We start from the raw sequence: 20,827 nt of genomic DNA, 5'->3' as shown, positions 1-20,827 counted from the left end.
TGACACAGTCCATTCTATATGGAAATATTAACTCCAAATCAGGATTTTTCTCTCAATAAGTATATTTCAATCAGTAGCAAAAAAATAGCCAGTTATTTTTTAAATGAAATCACCAGCATCATCCTGTTCTATTGTGCTGCAGAAAATGCCTATTGATGCTAATCGGCACAATTGAGGGTCTATGAGCTATGAACTAGGGCTGAACAAAAGCCAGTTGTTTTCCCGTGAAGATGTCACCTTTTGGGCATGCACATGTTCTCAAGTTGTGACACTATGAATATATTCCCATGGACAAGTTGATTCAACATGGTCAGTGCTTTCTGATCAAAATATCAAGTGAGGACCTTCTCTTTATACTTGCACATTTTAAATCCAGTAAATCAGAAAAGAATTTAAAATTTTTCAAAAGGAGGAAATAAATTAGGAGGAACAAACATTAATGCAAAATGATCTACAGGTTATGTATATACCTTATTAGTGTTGAGTTGCAGGCTTTGTATGTCTGAGCAAGTATTACCTACAAAGAAAATCTTCTGTATATACTCTTTAAAAAAAATACAAATTCAGTAAAAATCTGAAATGTGGCGCAGATACATAACTGCTCCAGTGAGTCCAGTTGTGCTTCAGATAATGGAGCAGGGCATCTGTTTCCAGATTAAGACAAGCCAGAGGTAAAAAGAAACAGACTTGCTGAACCAAGGGCTGTTTAGAGCCAGAGTCATCATTTGCTTGGGGGCATGTGTTTACTCAGATTAGAATATAAGATCACGCAGTGGCAGTGGTCTTACCTGAAGTTTTATAGTTTGTACCTATCAATTATCTCAGATAGGTAAAACTGACTGATTTCAATCCAAACCAAGAAAAATAGAGCGGTTTTAACTCGGTCTCAGGATTAATGTATTTGCATCAAATGAAAAAATAGATGAGTAAAGTAAAATCTGTTGTTTGCAATACTTTGTTTTTTATTCCAATAACAGAGCTGTAGAATTCTAAGCAGTTTTGCTACTTATATAAGCAGACTGCTTTTTTAAATTATACAAAACAACAACAACAACAAAAAAAAACCCTGTATGGTTATTAATTAAAATACTTCTTTCATTAGAAACATTCAAATTTCTTGTTTTTTGGGAAGAATTGGATTGGCAAGTAATACATAGAGAGACTACATTCAAAATGCAAAATTTTGTTTTATAAACATTTGCTAGTTTGATCAATCAAGCCAAATCTCATAATCTAGGTTTCTGTACATATCAGCCTAATATAATGCATCTACAAGCAATTAATGCTCCAAATAACGTGTTGCCTTACATCTCTAGATACAGTGGAATAAACCCTGCTCATCCAAAAGCACTTTTATCCATATGGTTCAGAGATTCCTGAAACAGTTAAATGAGTAGCGCCGTTCTGCATAGTTAAGCGTGAAAGAGTGAGATTTGTTCTTTTATCAGCAATATTCAGAGAATGAGAGAGACACTGATTATTATCCTGATTGTGGAATTGCTGCAGTCCTGTAGGAATAGGCCAATCTGATAATGATAAGGGAAATGGAAGAGCTATTCACCTGCACAAAATACTTAATGCTTTATCTGTATGGTGGAATTGTTTCAGGCCATAACAACGTTTTTCATAAGAGAGAAGATAGAGTATGTAGGTGATATTACCAGTGGCTAAGCAACAGCAGCAGTGGATCATAAAGGAAGGAGAAACATTCATTAGTTTTTAGGAATTAGGTTATAAAATGTAGTTATAAGTACTGGAAAGGGAGAAACACATTAAAAACTTAAAAATAAGCAGACAACTTCATGGAGAAGAATTTATTTTAAGATAAATGACTCATGAATGTTTAAAAACAACATCATGAAGTAATAAGTGAGAAATACCTGTTTCTCTTTAAATATTTTCAGAAGCTCTCTCTTACAATAAAAGTTACATCATTGGCATAATTTTACCTTGAAATTGTACAAGTCTACTCCACTGTTTTTAGCATAGAGAAAAAGGTGAAAATGATGAAAAATCATTGGGCATTGAAGTGCTTAATATTAAAAGATGTATTTCTGTATAATTTCATGTTTTTGGTTTTTTTTTACCTCAGTAATTTCTGTATTGAGTTCTCTGAATCAGAAGTCAAATAAAATAATTTCTGATGACCAGCAATACCAGCCTGGATCCTGAAAAATCAGTTGATCACTACTATATATGCGTATATTCCCTCTACATGTTTTGCACAATGAGTTAGCAAGTTTGCTTGAGGCAGATGGGGTTAAACCCAACTCTCTGTGCTGGCTTAGGGCTTCTAACCTTCAACAACTCTGGCTGAACCATGGTTTTGGCCATCCATTTGTTTTGGAAACTGGTGGACACCCCTTCAAGAGAATGCCGTTTTCAAAGGGTGGATGGATGATGTCTTTGCTGGTTGAATACCCAGATATGAGGAAAGGCAAACTCCTTCAACAGTTGAAATAAAGGATCTGTGACTATAATCTTATAAAAGCCATGAAAGTCTCTTTAGTTAAATAATTTTGACTGTGTTTTGTTCTGCATGGCAGCTCTTCCCCACAGCTTTTCAATATATATCATAAAACTGCACTCTGCTTGGCATGCAACAACACCATTTTGGAAGCCAGAGAAGCCTGTGGCTAAACTGGGGAACCAGGGAACATTTGCTTTCCCCTTTTGTCCCAGCATAATGTCTGGCCGTGTCCTGACTGCAAGTCAGGACCTGAACTACCTCTTTGTATGTAAAACTAGAGTTCTACTCATGTGTATATTAATATAAAAGTATGCACATAACATAGAGGTATTAAATGTTCTTATGTGTGTACAATATTTAGTGTTAATACAGAGACATTCAGTAAAAAAAAATTATTTCTCTTTTGTGCTGTTTACATCTTCCCTCTGTGCAGAGCACAGCCATAAGTCACAATAACAACAGCGCACACAGTTTATTAAAATGGCTGGTGCTTTGATCTTAATGATTTGTTTTACTGGTGCTGGAATACAAGCAAGTAGCCATGAGTGGAGCTCATCTTTCATTCTGCAGTGATTGCTGTTTCTATCAAAGGAAAAATGGGCCAGAATGGGACTGTAAACAGCTTGTTTGTAAGGATAAATGTTTTACTTGCACACAATGCTAAAGGCTGAAATACTTCCTAAATGGATCTTATATTATTGCAGGTTTTAATGATGTTGTTGTGGGTGAAGCCCATGGCAGGTCTTGCAAATCTGTTCCTCACTTTGAAATCTGATTTCTGCAGTTAGTAGTTTTTCTTTTGCATGTGCTTATTAAGAATCTCATTAAATTACATTAAATATTTATCTTAGCATTAAAACTTCTGTTCTGAATCAGTAAGACACTAAAGCTTATTATCTAATCCCATTGAATTCAGTCTGTCTCAAACAAATCCTGAGGTATTATGCAAAGTATAGATGGCACTAAAATGGAATTAAGAGTTTTACTGAATTTGAACTTTATTTTTAATTGTTTGCCCCACACACGAATCTCCTGTGCCTCCCATTTACCTGGTTGATTTTTTAATTTTTTTTTCACACCTACTTTTATATTTCTACACCCAGAGTTCTTCATTGGATTAATAAAAAGGATTCACAAACAAGTAGGAGAATCAGTTTTCATGTGGTCAAATCAATACTCATTCATTGAAAAAGACAAGGTTAGATGTACTTTATCAAATGCTTTTACTGCAGTATCAGATGCAAAAGCATTTACTGCATTGGATATTTGTGGAACTTCCATTCTTGATGGGCCATCCCCATTCTTATCTAGGCACTAAGTGCATGATTCCATATACTTGACCACATCATTTTGTAAAATCCTGTTGAATTGATCTTCATTTTATTCAAAATCTATTTCAAAATAATCTTAGTTCTTAATTATTTTACATCCGTTTATTTATTCACTCTTAAATCTCTCTGTTTATTATCTCTCTTAAAGATACTGCACATTTTCCTTCATTTCAAGAGCCCTTGAAACGCATGGAAGATAAACTCTGTTTCCTGACACTAATGTTTTCTTTTCATTTAGGCAAATAGTCTCCTTCACTCTAAATCCTCATGTAGCTCCTTGGAAGTGACATTCACACTGAGATCGTACGTTAACAAATAAACTGCTTCTGTAAAATATACTTGACTAGCAACCTCCCCAGAGGCCACTAATGAGCAAAGAGTACATTCTTCCTGCAAAGGGCAGAATTTATTTATGTGTTGAGCTCTACAAAATAATTAAGAATGAAAATTTAGAAACCAGGCCACTTTCCACAAAAGACATGAAACTCCTGAAGTCAGTCTGAGTTGCATCATTACCTTCTGCAAACAATGAATTGCAGCAGTTGCTGAGTAAATGCAAAAATTTCTCTTTATGGTTTCTTTTCCCTATTTTAAGCCTGAGCAAATCTGTTCACTATGATTGAAAACTGTATATAAGCACTTCTATCCCTGTAAAGTACACTTCAAAATTTAGAAGGAAAAAAGAAATGAAAGGGAAAAATTAAAGGACCACAGTTCTCAGCCCAGCATGTTGCTTTTGGTGTAGATCTAAGAAGTGAAAAAATACAAGCCTGAGGCGTTCCAACTGTCCCAGAAATACTTTTCCTGAGATACCAGCAGAGGGCAGTTAGTGAGGAGAAAGAGATCAAGGGATGTGTAATACAGTACGTTATGGAAGTTGCATATAAATCAGTGCAATTAGTCCCAAATACAAATATCAGTCTATACTTAAATACTGTGGTTTCAATTACGGCTTTAAGTGGAGAGAGATCCCAGAATTTACACCTTGCTTTAGTAATCAGAACCTTATCCCCAAAAATCACTGAACAGGTCACTTCATCCTGAAGCTCTGTCTGGGTTTGTGAATGAAAACTCAGAAAGTTACCTCGACTGGAAGGATCTGTCTTAAATTCCTTGAATTAATTTTGCCAGACACAAAGAGAAAAACAGAAACTTGCTTTGATTGTGATAGTAGTATACTAGAAGTTCATTGAAACTGGGGCAAAAGAATGATGCCTAGAATTACTGGCACTGTATGTGACATTAAATATTTCATTAACTCCCTACATAGAACTGTAGATGTTAAAATTTTATCTGCTCATGCAGATCAATAAATGAAAATATGCTTAATTATTAAGCATGTCTCTTTATCACTTTAATTACAGAAACAACCTTTCTGGAGGCTGTTTAACACAAAAGCTGATTAGCATATCTAAACAAGTTTAAAAATTTCAGGGAAAAGACATGGATCTTTTTATTTAATGCTTTAATAGGGCAAAAATTACATAGACATACAATAAAAGAAAAAAAAAGAAACAGTAAACTCTACAGAAAAATATTGTAGCTTATGTTTGTCAACACGCTCAGGTATGAGTAAACATATTCTGAAGTGTTTGGATAACCCAAGTCTAGAACTGCGCAGACAAAAAGGAATCACTTATAGTTTTCATTTTCAAACCGGAGTAAAAATCCTTGGATTTAACAGCTGTGGACCTAGCCTGGCACAATTACATAATGAATACAAACGTATATTCAGTATTTGACCTTGCAGAACCTGTCACTTGTGGACTGCTGCCACAAAAGGGTTTCTACAATCACCAAGAGTTTCCACAATCACCACTTTTTATCCCAAGAATGAGTACAGGAGAATTAGTCTCATATACCAACTGTATTGGGAAGATGACTTCATAGTGGCTTCTTTTGCAGATGTACATACAGACGTGTGTGTGTGTGTGTGTGCATGTATTTAAAGACAAGCACACACACTTGCACACCTCTATGCAGGCCCTTTATCTGGGCAGATCCTATCAATCCTTACAGCTCTGCCTTTTCCTTTGCCAGATTTTCATCTGTGTGTCTTCTTTGTGCCTTTCCCTCCAGGAACTCAGTTCCTATGCCAGTGCACAGGCAGTCCCTTTGAAGTTACTTTTATTAAGAAACTGCTTAGCTGCAGTTTCCTCCAAATGCTTTTCAGACCTCTGCTGCATTCTGTCAGCTGGTAGAAACCTCAAAATCTGAACCTTCTGCATGGCTTTTCTGTGTGGTCTTTACAATTTCTCAACTCAGCATGAAATCTCTGAAGAGCATTGGTCAGTGCTGTACCTGGCACTTTTCTACAAGTGTGCAAACTGCTACTGTAGGGATTTCTCTGTCAAAAGTCCTTTTTGTAGAAAACAATGTGACATATAAAGCCCTGCAAGACTTGCATTCCACCTACTGCTGTAGAAACTAGACACCTGTGTGAATAATAAGTAAATGTGCATAAGTAAAGGAGAAATTTCTGTTGCCATTTTAACTGAGGCCATTTGATACTGATCTAGTGCATATTAGTTAATGCAATCATTTCCTCAATTTTGGAAGTGTGACTTTCCTCCCTGCATTGTTAAGGATATATGTAGTTTAGTCATCCACTCCATTATATTAGGGTACAGCTGAGAGGCAAATTATCCACATTTGGAAACCCATCTGTGGGGTAAATGAACACCATGCCCGAGTTGACCTTAACAGGTTTATGTGTCCAATTGGTCTCAGTTGAAACTAGGCAATTCTTGTGAATTAAGTTGCATTTACTATCTTAGTATCACCTCGAAATTATTGTAAAATTGACCTTGGTCAGAGATTCCAAATTATCAGATGAACAGAAGATAGTAGCCCATTTCCTCCTGCATATTCAGTGATGCCTAGCTCAATGTGTAGTCATCAGTACAGTTCAATTATGGTATTCCTCTAACTGACTTTGTTACTGTTCTTCATTTTGACTTAATGTCATTCCAGTTTTGGTAAAATTACATCAACAGCTCATTTGATCATATTAAGTCACTGTATCACTTCTATAAGGGTTTAATCCTGCTCATCCTAGAAAGTACATTTGTATCTCGAGAGCATTTGATGAGAAATTCCTCTCCCAGCAACTCCTTGTATATATATATATATGTATGCGCCAATGCAGTCCTGTTATCCCCTCTTCCCAACACACCCCTTATGGACAGATATTTTCTGGTATAAAATTGTTGCAGAGGAAGATCTCTTACCAACCTTTTTCAATGTGATTTGTAAAAAAGGGCAGAATTATGGGTACATGTGGTGGCAAAGCTTTTGTTCTTGTGGTTGCCCAGTGCAGTACACACTGTAAGCCACGCTCATGGCTCAGGAAGGCAGGGGCCATTAACCATTCAATTTGGGGTTCTTCACAACCTAATGGAATTCAGCCTCCTGCCTGCAAGTGTCACCTTCAAGACATGTCGAGTTTTAGACATCTGAGGTTACAGTTTGTGTGAGAATTACCTTTTCAGTGGTGGTACAGTTCTCTATATAAAATCCCACAGATAAGCCAAACCACTATATATCAGTTAGGGTTTTGGAGGGTATAGAAGCATACATCAATCCCTTAAAATACAAGACTGTCTGAAACCTGACTTAACTTGAGAAGTTAAAGACAACTTTGTAGCCTCTTGCAGCATCTCCTTTCCTGGTTTATTCCCAGTTTTAGAGTCTCATCTCTTTTTCAAGATGCATTTTACTGAATTGGGTCATTCATGTAGGCATAAATCAGGTCATTGCAATTTGTTTGTTATCTTGCAGGGAAGCTTGACATTTTGTCTCACATTCCTGAGTATGTTATTTTATTAGGCTATCCTTCTAGCAAGTGATAGATCTCACTGCCATTTCCTTTTGCTTAACCTACTCCTCCCTCAAGCTCTAATGACTTTTTTTTTCTGTGTCTATTCCCCAGCCTAGGAATTTCTGAATTTACCTGATATTTTTTACCCTGCAGAGCTTCTTTTGCAATTATTTTAATGTTAACAAGGGAAAGTTTAAATCCATTGTACCTGGATTTGGCTTTGTTAGTTTTTTCATGAATTGATGCCTTTTGGTGATTGGCTTTAGGGAATTTGTATTCTCCTGGTTCATTAACTGTTTCTCCCTCGGGTGAGACGTTGAAGGCATTGCTTTGTATTTTTGAAAAACAATTGCATGACAGTATCTATTTTTCAGTATTCAGCAGATTCCAGCCTAAGGTGCCTGAGAGCTGTAATTAAAGATAGTGAGTGAATTTTAAGGATTTTGCACCTAATGATATAGCAACTCTGTGACAACCCAGATGATGTACTGTTGCAGTGATTTGCCATTGATTTGCATGCTCCCAGATCTCTTTTGTGACCAAGATGTATGATAATCACCCTTGCTACTCCACTAGAAAACACTGTGCATTATGGACTGGATGCCAAGCTGTGTTAGAGCAAGTTTGCAAGCATAGAGCAAGTTTGCTGAAACACGCAGTAACCTGGCCAAAACCAGGGATGTGTTGTATTGAACCAGACATAACCACACAGTGAATACGTAGTGACAGAGTAGCAGTTCCTTAGGGTAGAATACAGGTCAGTGGGTGAAAACACTGCTACTGCTTGTGGTCTTTCTGACTGGGGCAGGCTGAGAGCTGGACCACAGCCTGGCTCTACATCCTGGAGGAGCACAGGTGGCTGTGCAAGACTACAAGTGGTGAAATGGATGGGCTCTGGTCCCTTCCACTGAAATGGTTTTATTTGATCACAGAATTGTAGAATGGCTTAGGTTGCAAGGGACCTTAAGGGTCATGTAGTTCCAACTCTCATGCTAGATCATGTCCTTTATTTGCCTAGCTCTGCTTGCAAAGCGGGAGCTGTAAATGTTTAAATATTTCAAATGATTTCTGTATTTTCTTTGGAACTGCTGTTAATCCCTGTAAGCTGTTATGATTCAGAATTTACTGGCATCAAGCCCTTCTCAGATAAGTACTAAATAATATACTCAAAAACATGATTCATTCATATGCTTTAGAAAAGAAGCAATTCAGCTTGTCGTCTTCCAGTTCAGTCCCTGAACATGAAAGATTACAATTTTAATTGAGTTTAGAGATAGCTCTATTTTGTTTGTGGCATATGCTGTTTTCTCTTTTATCTTTTCCTTTACGTTTTCCTCTCTGTTCTCCCTCTTCCTCTTTCCATGCCCTTTTCCCCTCCTGCATGCTCTCTTCACATTCACCCCTTTTACAATTACATGTGTAACACACACCTCCCTTTTTAATTTTGTCAATTTGAAATTTCTTTCCAACAGAGGAAAACGACCTGATTTTGTCAGGGGAAAAGTATGTCAAGCAGAGCAGATCACAGTTTATTCCTTTAAGACTGGAATTGAAAATGAAAGGCATAATAATTGATTTTGCTGCATCCAGTACTTTTAAAATATCTCCCTAGTAGTTCTGATCTGACCTAAGACCAGAATTACAAGTGACAGCTTAATATCCAGGGATTCTATTCTCCATATATATATATATATATATCCAGTCTGCTATTCTCCATGCAAGCTGTAAATTTAAGATTCTCAGGTATTTGTGACTTAAAGTGAGCTCTTGGTGTTTCTCTCTCTTCACTCCATGTTTTTTCCTTCCCCCCATTCACTGCATCATTAGTACTGTTTGTGCTACTGTGTCATTCTAGCACAAAGTGAGCAGGTTTTCGTGCTGATGGTCTCCAAGGTCGGTTAAGTAGCATCCATACAAATGCTGCATTGAATTCAGAGAATAAACTTAAGCACAGCTGTAGATACATACCAAAGGGCTTTAATGGGAACCAATAAAATTAGTCCCAAAGAAGTTGTGTAAGTGGCTAGCTAGGAGATAATCTTTCAGAATTAATAAATTCAGAATTAATATAGAATGGCTTAGGCCTTTTTTTCTCTATACAATTACATAAGAACCCAGATTCCAAATTTTGATCTTTAAAAGCAACTGATTTTCAGAGAGCATAGTCCTGGCAACTTTCTTGAATGCAGGTTTTGCTGCACTGCTGAATATCTCAAGCATCGTCTGTCCCTGAGACTTCTGATGAGGTTGCAGAATGTCTTTAATGTCTGACTAATTAATTTTACCTAGTGGAAGAGTTTTCTCCATCTCATTAGTAGGAATAGCAAATCCTTTTCAGAATAAATGTAATATCCTGGTTTCAATGATACTACATGTCAGAGGGCACCAGTGGTTAATGAGACAAGATTTTGAAATGTTCTTTATTTTTGACTCTTTATAATAAGAATATTTCTTTCCTTCCAGTAGCACTAGGCTTCCTAGTGAAATAGAAAACAGGATAATTATCTATATCACTTTTACCAATTTACAAAACTGTAATATTACCTCTATTCATCTCTTTTTCTATAGGTGCAGCACAGCTCACTGAAATCTCTCTTCTCTCTGCCCCTGTTAGTCTTTTGATTTGTCATTGCTCTTGCTCTGTTTCCAGTAGATAGCTTGAAGGATGGGTGTTTAAAATTGAGCAATGTCCCAAAAGGACAATAGGGGATATTTTCAGATATTGTTTTCTGCTATGTGTTAAGTTATAGTTGAGGTTACTGACAAACTTTTTTCTAACCAATTGTATTTCTGTTCAGAAGACTGCAGTCGTGGAGCCCTGACAATTAATTTCTGTGTGCATTAATTTACATTTATCAATATGAACACTGAACCTGAATCCTCTCCCTGATTTTTCTTTCAGGGTATAACATAGATCTGCTCACTCTTGGGTATCTTTCAGTAATATATGCATATATGATTGAAGAAGTACCAGAAGCCATATACATCTATGCCTGCATGACTACTCATGGTCCTTAAATAACCAGGTGTAAAATTCAGACTCTGATGCTTTCGCTTTTTTGATTTTCATGTCAAGTACTTCAGCTTTTTAAAAGTTACACCACGTTTAAATTTTCAAGGGAACTTATGTAAAATAAAGAAAAGATAAAAGGTGAAGTAGACGTGATGGAGTGATTTTGTAAACATTCTGCCATGTCACAGTCCTCTTTTTCTTTCTCGATTCTGCAAGTTTCAGCTGGTTTTTCCAGTTGCATGTTTCTCTCCCATCCTTTCCCTTTGTCTATCGATCTGCCTCCAGCAGGACAGTGTGGGCAGTTTCCTTTTGTCTACCAAGGACACTCAGGCCAGCTTTAAACAGAACAAGTCAAAGGTCTTGAGGTTGCCTGAGGCCAGGGATATGACATTGCCCATGTCCTTGTGTCTCAGCTTTCTTCCTCCCAGCACAAACTGGTGATGCCCAAACTGCATTTGGGAGCAGTGCCAGGCACAGCTGGACCCACCACTGTCCCTGGGAGGTCTCTGGGAGCGCTGGTTGGCAGGAGCATCATCAGGGGGGTGCTCACAGATCATGTCTGTGGCCATGTCCCATTGCTTCAGCCAGGGTCAGAGGCCTATTTCCTGCTATAAACAACACCCAAATGTCTGAGCAAGCACTAGGAAGAAAAAGAAAACTGGTTCTCACTTTTTTTCTTTTGAGTGAGTTTAAATTACAAAGGAAGAAAAGTCATTAGAGCAGATCCCTTTCCTACTGAAATGCCAGGCTAGGAAACAGGGCTGGAGTCTCTGATGCATGTGATTCATCCCTGAGGCAGGAGAAAACCTTCTTTTCATTTTCTGACTGTAGTTTAAGTCCCTGGATAGCCTAACCCTTGACATAGCTTCCAGAAGCTGGGAAGCTGCTCTGCTTTCTTCTGCATGCTGCCATGATAGCCCTGGGTCTTTTAGAGCAGCTCTCTCACACCTCTGTGCCGTGAAGTATTGTCCTGGAAGTGGGAGAGTTCTTTTCTGCCCTTCTGGGTCACTTTTCCCCTGCTGTGTCTCAGTAGTGCAGGATGAGCAGAATGAGGGCAGCAGGCTCAGCTGCTGGATTTGTTTCTTATATGATAAAGTGAGGGGTAGATGGGAAGACTCAAGGGGTTAAATTACAAAACACCACTAAGCCATTCAACTGCTCACTTAGAAAAGAGTGAGACCTTTATATTAGCTAAACACTTTGTTTTGTGTGATAAAAGGAAAAGTATTCCATATATTTAATTTTTTTTATTGTGAAAGCTATCACCTGCAATTTTTGAGGTGTGGTCAGAGAATAACATCATGATCTTTTTTACTCAAGGGATGCATGAGTGTCAAAAGCTTCCCCTTTTACCTTAAAAATCAAGCTCCAATAGCATGTGAGAGGTAATTTCTTGGTCCTAGCAGCTTGAATCAAATCACTAGATTCTGGTGAGCTGTCTAATGAGACTGTGGAGCTATTCTGGCTGAGACAACAGAAAGTACTAAGCAGAGAAGATTCCAGGACACTCCTCCTCTCTAGAGTTCATGTACTTCCCTCTAAAAAGCAGCCATATGGAGCCCCATCCTGAGGGGGCACATGATCCTGCTTTACTCTTTCACTATGTAATGGTTGCACTTACTCAAAAAGGAGATGTGGGAGGTTTAAACATAAAAACAAGTGTCCTGACTGTGGAGGTAAGGTATTCTGAGTGTAGAATTACAGTGGAGGCTGTGCCACTGTGTGACTGGGAATGTGGGAGTCTCGCCACCAGAAGGAGGATCCAGGCTGCTGGAGGAATGACTTATGGATGCCTCTGAATTGCTGCAGAGCAGAAGATGGAGCTGTAGATACAAGTGTTCCTACACTTGTTTACATTCCAGAAACATTGCAGTAGAGTTCTGGCACTGGATGGGTTCAGGCATCTCCCAGTTGTATAACTGCTGCCAACATTGAACTTAGACACTTATGTTCTACCTAAGTAAAATTCTAAGTAAAATTCTTTTTTAAGCCTTCTTTGTTCTTGCCCCAAATCAATTAACTGCAGCTCCACAGTTTGATTTTCTAATCCAGCAATGCTTAATCATTGATGTATAACAAGATTTTCTTTTTCCCTCTCTCGGATTCTTTTCTAACGTTTTCTCATTTCTTGTCCTCAAAGTGTGTGCCTGATTTCTCTGCATCCATTTGTAAGGCCTTTCCCACTTCCAGAAGTGTTCAATCAAAGAGAATGCTATCAGCAGGCAGTTAGCATTGAATGTCAGCAGCTACTTCATTTCTGACATCTCTTGGGAAAAAAATGTTTCATTACCATGCAAATGATGTTAGTCTTCCTTTCTAAGATCCACTGTCACATGGTGTAACATATGGTACACAGAACTGTGCTCCCAAGATTTATGCAGCAGAGGGGACACAGTTCTGTTTTCTTTCAGTTTTTCTTTAGGTTGTATCAGAAATATCACAGAGCCTTTAACAGCCTATGCCAGACAAAAGAACCGAGCAGCTTTAATGGGTGTTGTAATCTTTTTGGAGTATGTCTGGGATGTGAATTATTCAGTTGATGCTTGGAGTGGCTATCTCTTGAACTACACCAAAAATATTGAAGCTGCTGGCCTCTCCTGGGAGTTTTTAAAAGTTCCAGTCATGGTAGTTGGAACTCAACTTTTCCAAGGGCCATGAAACCCTGTAAGTAGACTAGGGTAAACCTAGTCTGATTCATCAGAGGACTGGAGTACAGTTCAGTGACATCAGTGAGACTTTAGGATATGTCTGGAATTAAGCATATGTTTGAGTGAATTGTTAACCTCAAGTGCATGATCAAGTGCTTTGCTGACTCAGGGACAAGATATTCCTTGCAGTTTGTTGTTTTCCACTTGGCCATCTGGGAAGAGGCAGCTTGACAGCATGTGGGCTGTGTGAGACATTATTGCATTTCTGAAAGGGTATTAAGAGCCTTGAATTTTCCAGGTTCTCTGAATCAGGTATTTTTTTCTGTTGCAGATCTAACTGGGGTAGAATAACCTCACTGTAGTGTCTGAAAGTAAACTAATCATGCCAAGGCATTTTGGCAGGTTATCCATCAATCTATGCCTTTTAAAAATAATCTCATGTTTTAGAGGAGCAACTAAAGACGTGGGGGGAAAGTTTTACAGAACCTGCAGGTTTGAGAGCATGAAATTGTCCCTTTCAGATATTTTAGGGAGTCACTTTTGAGCAACTGGACAAGTGTAAGAACCCAAATTTATAAGCACTTTTAATCTGAGTCATATCTTCACTAGATGCATTTTCTGAGCTGGGGAGCACATCCATATTTATATGAAATAAATGTGTTCAAATGACTGAACAGGCTGTTCAGTCAACAAACTCTCTTGCTTCCACCAGGTAATGCAAAAGAGTGGGTAATACAGATTTGTTATTGCATTTGTGGGGGAAGTATAAGATATCCTGATCTCTCAGTATTTTCCAAGTGATTTTAATTGGTATATCTTTCTGTATTAACAGAAATGCTAGGAGCTCACCTGAAAAATCTTCCATAACACCCCCCCACAATCTGTTCAGCACACAACCCTACTTCTCCAATCCAGTACCCTTCCAGTCTGCCATCACTTGACTTAAAAGCTATTTCTGTGCTGTTGTGTTGCTTTGCATTTCTCATGAATGCATACAGAGGAATAAATGTTTATTCTAACAATATTTCTCTGTGGGTACTCTGATCTTTTTTTTTCATTCTTTTCCAGTGACAAAATGTTCCCAGCCTTTGGATTTGGAGCAAGAATACCCCCAGAATACAAAGTAGGTGCCTAAGTGTAATTTTCTGATTTCCTTGAGTTATGAGGCACAAAATAAGGGAGAAATGGTAAAAGGCAGGGCAGTTGCAAATGAGAACAGCTCCTCTGCTTGTTTTCTTCCATCTGGCTTTCTCACCCAGTGATCCCTCACTGAAACCAGAAATCAGGCAGGGCTAGACTTAATTGTTTGATGACACCCAAAATATTTTATGGTATTGGCAAAGCTTTGCTAGTGGATGCTAGGAGGAGAAATGATGTTTTGAATCCCTTTTCAAACATCTTCCTGAAAATAAAGACTTGAGAAGAATTTTGCACTGTTGCAAATTTCTGTGTCATGGTGGACATGGTCAATACCAGGAAGAGAAAGCCGTGTTAGAGAGAAGAGGCATTAATAAACAACAACAACAACAAAAGAGTGATCTGCAGTGATGCTGCAATTGTGAGCATAAATATGCCATCTGGTAGGGTTGGAGTGAAGACAGTGAAGTAAAAGAAGGAGCATCCAACAGACAAAGGCCCAAGGAAAAAGAAATAGAAATTCAAATCCTTTGTTTCACAGAGGCTGAATGGGCAGAAAGGTAATTCTGCATAGATAAGTAACCAGAATCTAAGTGGGTACTCTGCAACTCAGATACTGTCTGGTAAGAAGTATTAACCATCTAATCATGCAGACTTCATCCAGTATCCTGTGTGCCCTGCTCTGGGTTGTGTGTCTCTGGGCTGTGGCCAAGGTAGGGAGGTGAACAGTAGCCAGGTAAGAATTTCTGAGAGGGATTGTGTGCATTCAGTGTTGTAAGGCATAATCAGCAGATGAAAAAAAATGCACCAGTATGTTCCTCACAGCCTGTAGGTTTGATACCTGCAGAAGAATAACTGTAGTGATGTGCAGCAAATTTGATACATTTCTTGCAAAGAGATGTCTAAGGTAAGTTAGTGTATGTTTTAACAACACTGCTTTCTAAGCTTGTCTGTGCCTGGCAAGGTGTTTTTCCTTGCTTTGTTCCTCAAGGGTAACACCAGTGTTATTGCTTTCCAAAGAGACAGCTTCCAGAGTTTTGATACACATTTTAATGTGGTATGATGAGCTGAGAACATCTGTGTCTGTTGTATGTTTGTTCCAACTGCAGCAGCTGACAAGCATCACTGCTGTTTAAGGTGGTGTGTCAGGACCTGGTTGCTCCATTATCTGCAAGGTGACCACCAGTGGAATGTGGGAAAACTTACAACTTTTCTAGTCCTAGAGAGCCATCCTTATGTAAGGACTGCTTGAAGGAAGGTGTTACTGTGTCAGCTGAAGTGCTTTCAGTGGTTTCCCAGTGACAGAAGTATAATAAAAATCCCAGCACAAAGCTGCTCTTCTCAGCCAAAATAATCAGCTGGTAGCGCTGATGCTTCAGATCACATGAGCCTATTGGCAACATACCAGTTTTGTTGGACTCCAGTATCATCCTTCTCACCTGATTGTGAGAGCACATTTCAGGTGCTAGCTGGAAAACAGATGTCTTGACAGAAAGTAAGTTCAGGGGTCTGTGTAACCAGATATTCCTGCAATTACCAACACAAATTGATTTTCTACTTTGGCAGAATTAGTGTTTGGATAATTTGCTTGCAAATACCCTTAAGAAACTCAGGGACTTGCACTGAACTTAGTAGTCCATGCATGAATGAAGAGTCTTATCCTGTAGCATGAGTTCTTCTGAACAGTCTGTCTGCTGCTAACTTCTCAAAGCAAAAAAAATGAATGTGACTTAGGACCTTCAGATTTTGAAAAGTTCAGGAAAAGTAAGGGTAAACTTCAGAAGATGGGGCTGCTTGCTTGTGGATTACATATGTGTGACTAAATAAAACAAGTCCCAAGGTAAATGGAGATGCAGGTGAAGGCCAGAACAACATCTTTAATCTCTGCTGTGGAAACTTGTGACAGAAAGTGGCAAAGACAGAACAACGTGACATCAGCTCACAAGCATAATAAGACATAATAAGACTTTGAAGACATCAACGTTGCAAGGGACTAACTCTTCTGTGCAACAGATGGGGACAAATAATCAGCTGTCTGTCATGGGCACATCCAGCTGGAAGTGCATGAGGAGTTATCAGTCATCTGTGCTATTGTTCAGTCCTTCCCTGTGATATTCTACACAGCCCATAAAAGTATCTGGCTTCTTAAAATAAACTATATCAATATTTTTGAGTCCCTGCTTGGCTTTGACTGCACTTTGGAAAGATACATCCTCTAAGAATGAAGAGTCAGCTTCATCATGATGCATTATTAAGTCAAGACCAATAAACCTGAAAATCCTTCAGTAATTTAGTCTACAGTGGTATAAAGGTAATTCAAAGCCAAGAATGATCAGTGTTTGATTTGGAACATAGGAAAGATGCATAGGAAATGGAGAAGAAACAGATAAAATTTAAAGTAACAGAGACTATTTAAAAAAAGTGTTCCCAAGTTTCTTCCTTAACCTCTTATTTCTTACTGCAAAAATATGGTAACACTCTAGACACCACAGCAACAGTGCAGAACTCGTGCTATTCAAATGATCTTTTCATGTTTTCAGTCACAGGTATTACATGTCATATATACCATACATTTGTTTTACTAAAGGAGAGCAGTACCACTACTGTAACAATTTATGTCTTCAAAATTAGGTAGAATCATTATAAGAGCTTCTAAGTTCTGACCCCATCATGTGGATAAATCAGCTTATCATTAATTTAGAGTGCCTTTTTTCAAGCCTCCTAATCACTAATGAAGTGATCTTACCTGCTCATAGCATGTTGGTCTCTGCTCTCCAGCATCTGGTCTTTTATTTCTGTCAGTAGACAACAAGTTGCTAGGGCTATGGAAGAAATTACTCCCACTGCCAAGGGTTCCTAAGTAACCATGGAGCCCCCATATAACCTAAACAGCATCACTTCCTTCCTCAGCTATGTCAGTGTCTATCACTGCAGGCTCTTCATAAATCTCTTGATGTTGTACCCCTTTAAATCTTGTTTTTATTTATGTTTTCTACAGAATTTCCATTTCAAGAGCACACTGCAATGTTGTGTTGACTTTATTTTCCCTCATTTCAGCTCCAAATGACACACTCCAGCTCTTAGTAGAAATCCAGCAGTTTCTTAGTGGCATAAGGAATCGATGGGAATGAAGGAAGCAAGACATGCCATATATATCATTCCTCATCAGTCTAGAGATCTTTCAGCTAATATTCAACAATATGATCTTCTTCCACCAAGACCTGACAAATGCATCACCCTGCTTCTTGATCTAAGTAAACCTCTGAGAGAAATATTTCCCTTGTGAGTTTCTATCATACAAAGCTTGCAGAATGTTGGGTTTTGTTTTTTTTTTTGGAATGAAAGGAAGCATCTGAGAAGTCTGATGTAAAGTGAAGAGATGGTAGATAGTATGGATTCAGACATGGCTGTGAAAGGACACAGTGAAGAGGAGGAAAGAAAGCAAACCACACACACTTGACTTCTTAGCAGGCAGGACTCAAAGGAGCTGAAAAAACACAAAGCAGCACAAAACTTACTGTTGAAATGAACAGCAAGTTCAAATTGTGTCAGTCCCATGACAGGTGGATTGCCATTAATGAAGGCCTATTTCCTAAACGAGAATTGCAGGCTGACACTCGAATAGGTACTAAACAACTTGCAGTTTGTTTTAAGAGAGTCCTGGTTATTTCTGTATTTTTAGTGAAAGCTTCATTCCTTGCCTTTGCTGTGAATCTGTGCTGGGGAGAAACTCACTGCAATTATAGACACAGTGTGTCTATACAATCCTAAGCTGCTCTGGTCTGTGGGACAGGTGAGGGACTTGAGAAATGCTGTGGTCTTTATGACTCCTGCACTTTTCAGGAGATTGATGGCTAAAATATACGCAAACCTAACAAGAAAAGGATGTGTAACAGACCAAGAGACAAAACAGAATCAGTCTCCTTATCCATGCAAGTTGGATTTAGACATGGAAACTTGGGCAGCATGCACAAAAATGAAGTGTAAAGGAAAATAAATGGCCCAGCTTTGCCAAGCAGAAAACTGTACAATGTATCTTAGCGAGAAACACAAGCTGTCCAGCTCCCAAACTATTTGATTAATGAGCATTCTGAAAATAATAGCTTTTGACCAAGAATACTTGAAATTCATTAGTGTCTTAAGCCTTTGCAAAATACACAGGCATTTCGTATTTAGTTTTCTGACTGGCAGTGGCTTAATGTGTTCAATTTATTCACAGGTAAGTGTCCAACATAGTGCATTTTGCATGTTACTCTCATATGCATCTATTGTTCATGGATTTTTGACAATCTCTATTTAAATCATTAAGAAAGCATTCCTAAACATCTGAATTTGTCAGATTGTTTGTCAAATTGACCATCACCATAGAGGAAAGCTGATGCTGTTTGGGACATGGAGGGTAGTTTACATGAATTCCACAATCTAGAGACAGGGGAAAAAAGGATTACTAATTTTCAGAATTCAGGCATCCATATTCAGCATTTGAAAATAATTCAAAATCATAGCTTCTTATTTAAAAAATGGAAATTCAATTAAAGGGGTTTAAAAAATGTGAAACTAGAATAACAAGTTTCAGTGGAACTTAAATAAAATGCCTTTGCACAGTTCAAAAGTTTTCCAGCAATTTGCTTTATTGGGAAATTTATTATTTTTCAGATTCCAAGGTAGAATTTATGTTTGTGATTTGAGGTTTCTACCTGAATTCATAAATTTTTTTAAAGAAATCTCAAATATTCTCTTCAGCTAGGAAATTATCCTTTTCTTTCAGCCTAAATTAGAAATGTTTTTAGTAAGGGCCATGCTATGAAGATTAACTGAATCACATCCTAATATGAGGGAAATAAGGTACCTGCTATGTTAAATCAATGTGGTTTTTCTACAGAAGTGACCATAAGCACGTGGAAGTATCATTGGGATTCTTCCAAGAGTCTCATGGGTGCAATCACATTGATGGAAAACTGCAGGTGTTTGTCACTGTATATATACACACAGGGGAGGCATTGCACAGTGGTAAAAAATAACATGTCTATAATCTGTTTTAGCAAAAATGTTCTATTCTGTACTGTTTATTTAATTGTCATATCCTCAGAAATGCTGTCACTGTAATCTATATCGTCAAGTATGGTAGAGTTAGTTAAATTGCTTGTTAAAAACCTTGAAGGAATCACCTGTGAAATAGTGTGCTCGTGGTGTAGGAAGCTCCTGGACAGCTGTGGTTTAATAATCCCACATCTATGATGGCATCTGCTAAAGAATGTACCTGGAGCCCTGCAGAGGGAAAAGATTAAAACAGCTAGTGCAAGTGAATGTCTTTAGCTACAGGCTTTAAATGCAGTTCTGTGCAGCAGTCCAAGTGACACCAGGCTGATCCCGAGTAATCACCTCAGCATGCCAGCATTTCTCTCCTTCCCTTTTTTGGATCAATGTTAATGGATCAATGTTAAGAGAGGAGGGCTGAGCAGAGGGTCAGCTTCCTATTCGAAACTTAGTCCAGGGTCCATGACACATTCGGGGTTTTGTGAGGACATTCCTTAGGCTGAGGCTGACTTCCACCACAGACTGGTCTGCAGTTCTTGGCAAAGTTCCCTATGCCAGGTACTGATGTGAAGCAGTCATTCTGTATTTGTGTGACATGACACATTCCAGGATTTCCTGACTGTTAGATTGATCCACAATACAAATCACCCTAATAAATGATATAAACATGCCTGCTTCTGAACAGCCAAGTGTCTTCTTGTTTCCCCTGAGGACTTCTCAGTCTACAGTGTCTTGGGTGTTCAAATTTTGCCTCCTTTTCATCATCAGTTTATCAGTTCTGGGAGTATCATTCAAGAGCTGTGTCAATATCAGAAAGATGCCATTGAGTATACCAGCTTTTGGTTCTCTGTCATCAGCATGGTTTGCCCTTCAGTCACAAAGCCCTTGCCTGTTTGATTAGAAAAAAGAAGGAAAAAAAAATAAAAAAGAAAAGGAGAGAAACTCATCACCTTGCACTTGCAGTTGTTCAGAAAGCAAAAGCACTGAATGTTTGATCCAAATCACCTTTTGACATGGATGAGCTGTACATGGAATCCTATGAAGCCCAAGTTTAGTAAGGGCTTCAGTACATTGTGTAAGTCTGAAGTCTCTGCTGGTTTGGATATGCTTGAGTTCTGGCCACCAAAAGGAAGTCAGCAAAGGGGCAGGTTGAAGCACAGTTGGCTTTGCTTAACAGAGCTGGGGAGAAGCATTTGGAGATGCACTGCTTAAAAAATATCTGCAGTTGGCTTGCCTTGGGTGATGATTTCCTGTTTGTGAACTATCATTGAGTTGCTCAAAGAACTTCTCTCCTTCACATTATACTTAAATCTTGTTTAGATTGTGATATATTGCTCAGAGAGCATAGGAAACAAGCCAATGCTTCTGCAC

At 38.4% G+C, this 20,827-nt stretch overlaps 1 protein-coding gene across 1 annotated transcript in view; it reads left to right on the top strand.

Moving 5' to 3' along the window:
- The window catches only part of CPNE4 (copine 4), a 187,242-nt gene that overhangs the window by 150,511 nt on the left and 15,904 nt on the right, over positions 1-20,827 (top strand). Inside the window, exon 12 of the mRNA XM_066320811.1 lies at positions 14,351-14,405. Coding sequence (XP_066176908.1) covers positions 14,351-14,405 — 55 coding nt within the window. The remainder of the gene's footprint in view (positions 1-14,350; positions 14,406-20,827) is intronic.

Source organism: Sylvia atricapilla, chromosome 1, assembly GCF_009819655.1.
Source record: "Sylvia atricapilla isolate bSylAtr1 chromosome 1, bSylAtr1.pri, whole genome shotgun sequence".
NCBI lineage: Eukaryota > Metazoa > Chordata > Aves > Passeriformes > Sylviidae > Sylvia > Sylvia atricapilla.
The sequence above is the reverse complement of the archived record's forward strand: the minus strand, read 5'-3'. Positions and strand labels throughout refer to the sequence as shown.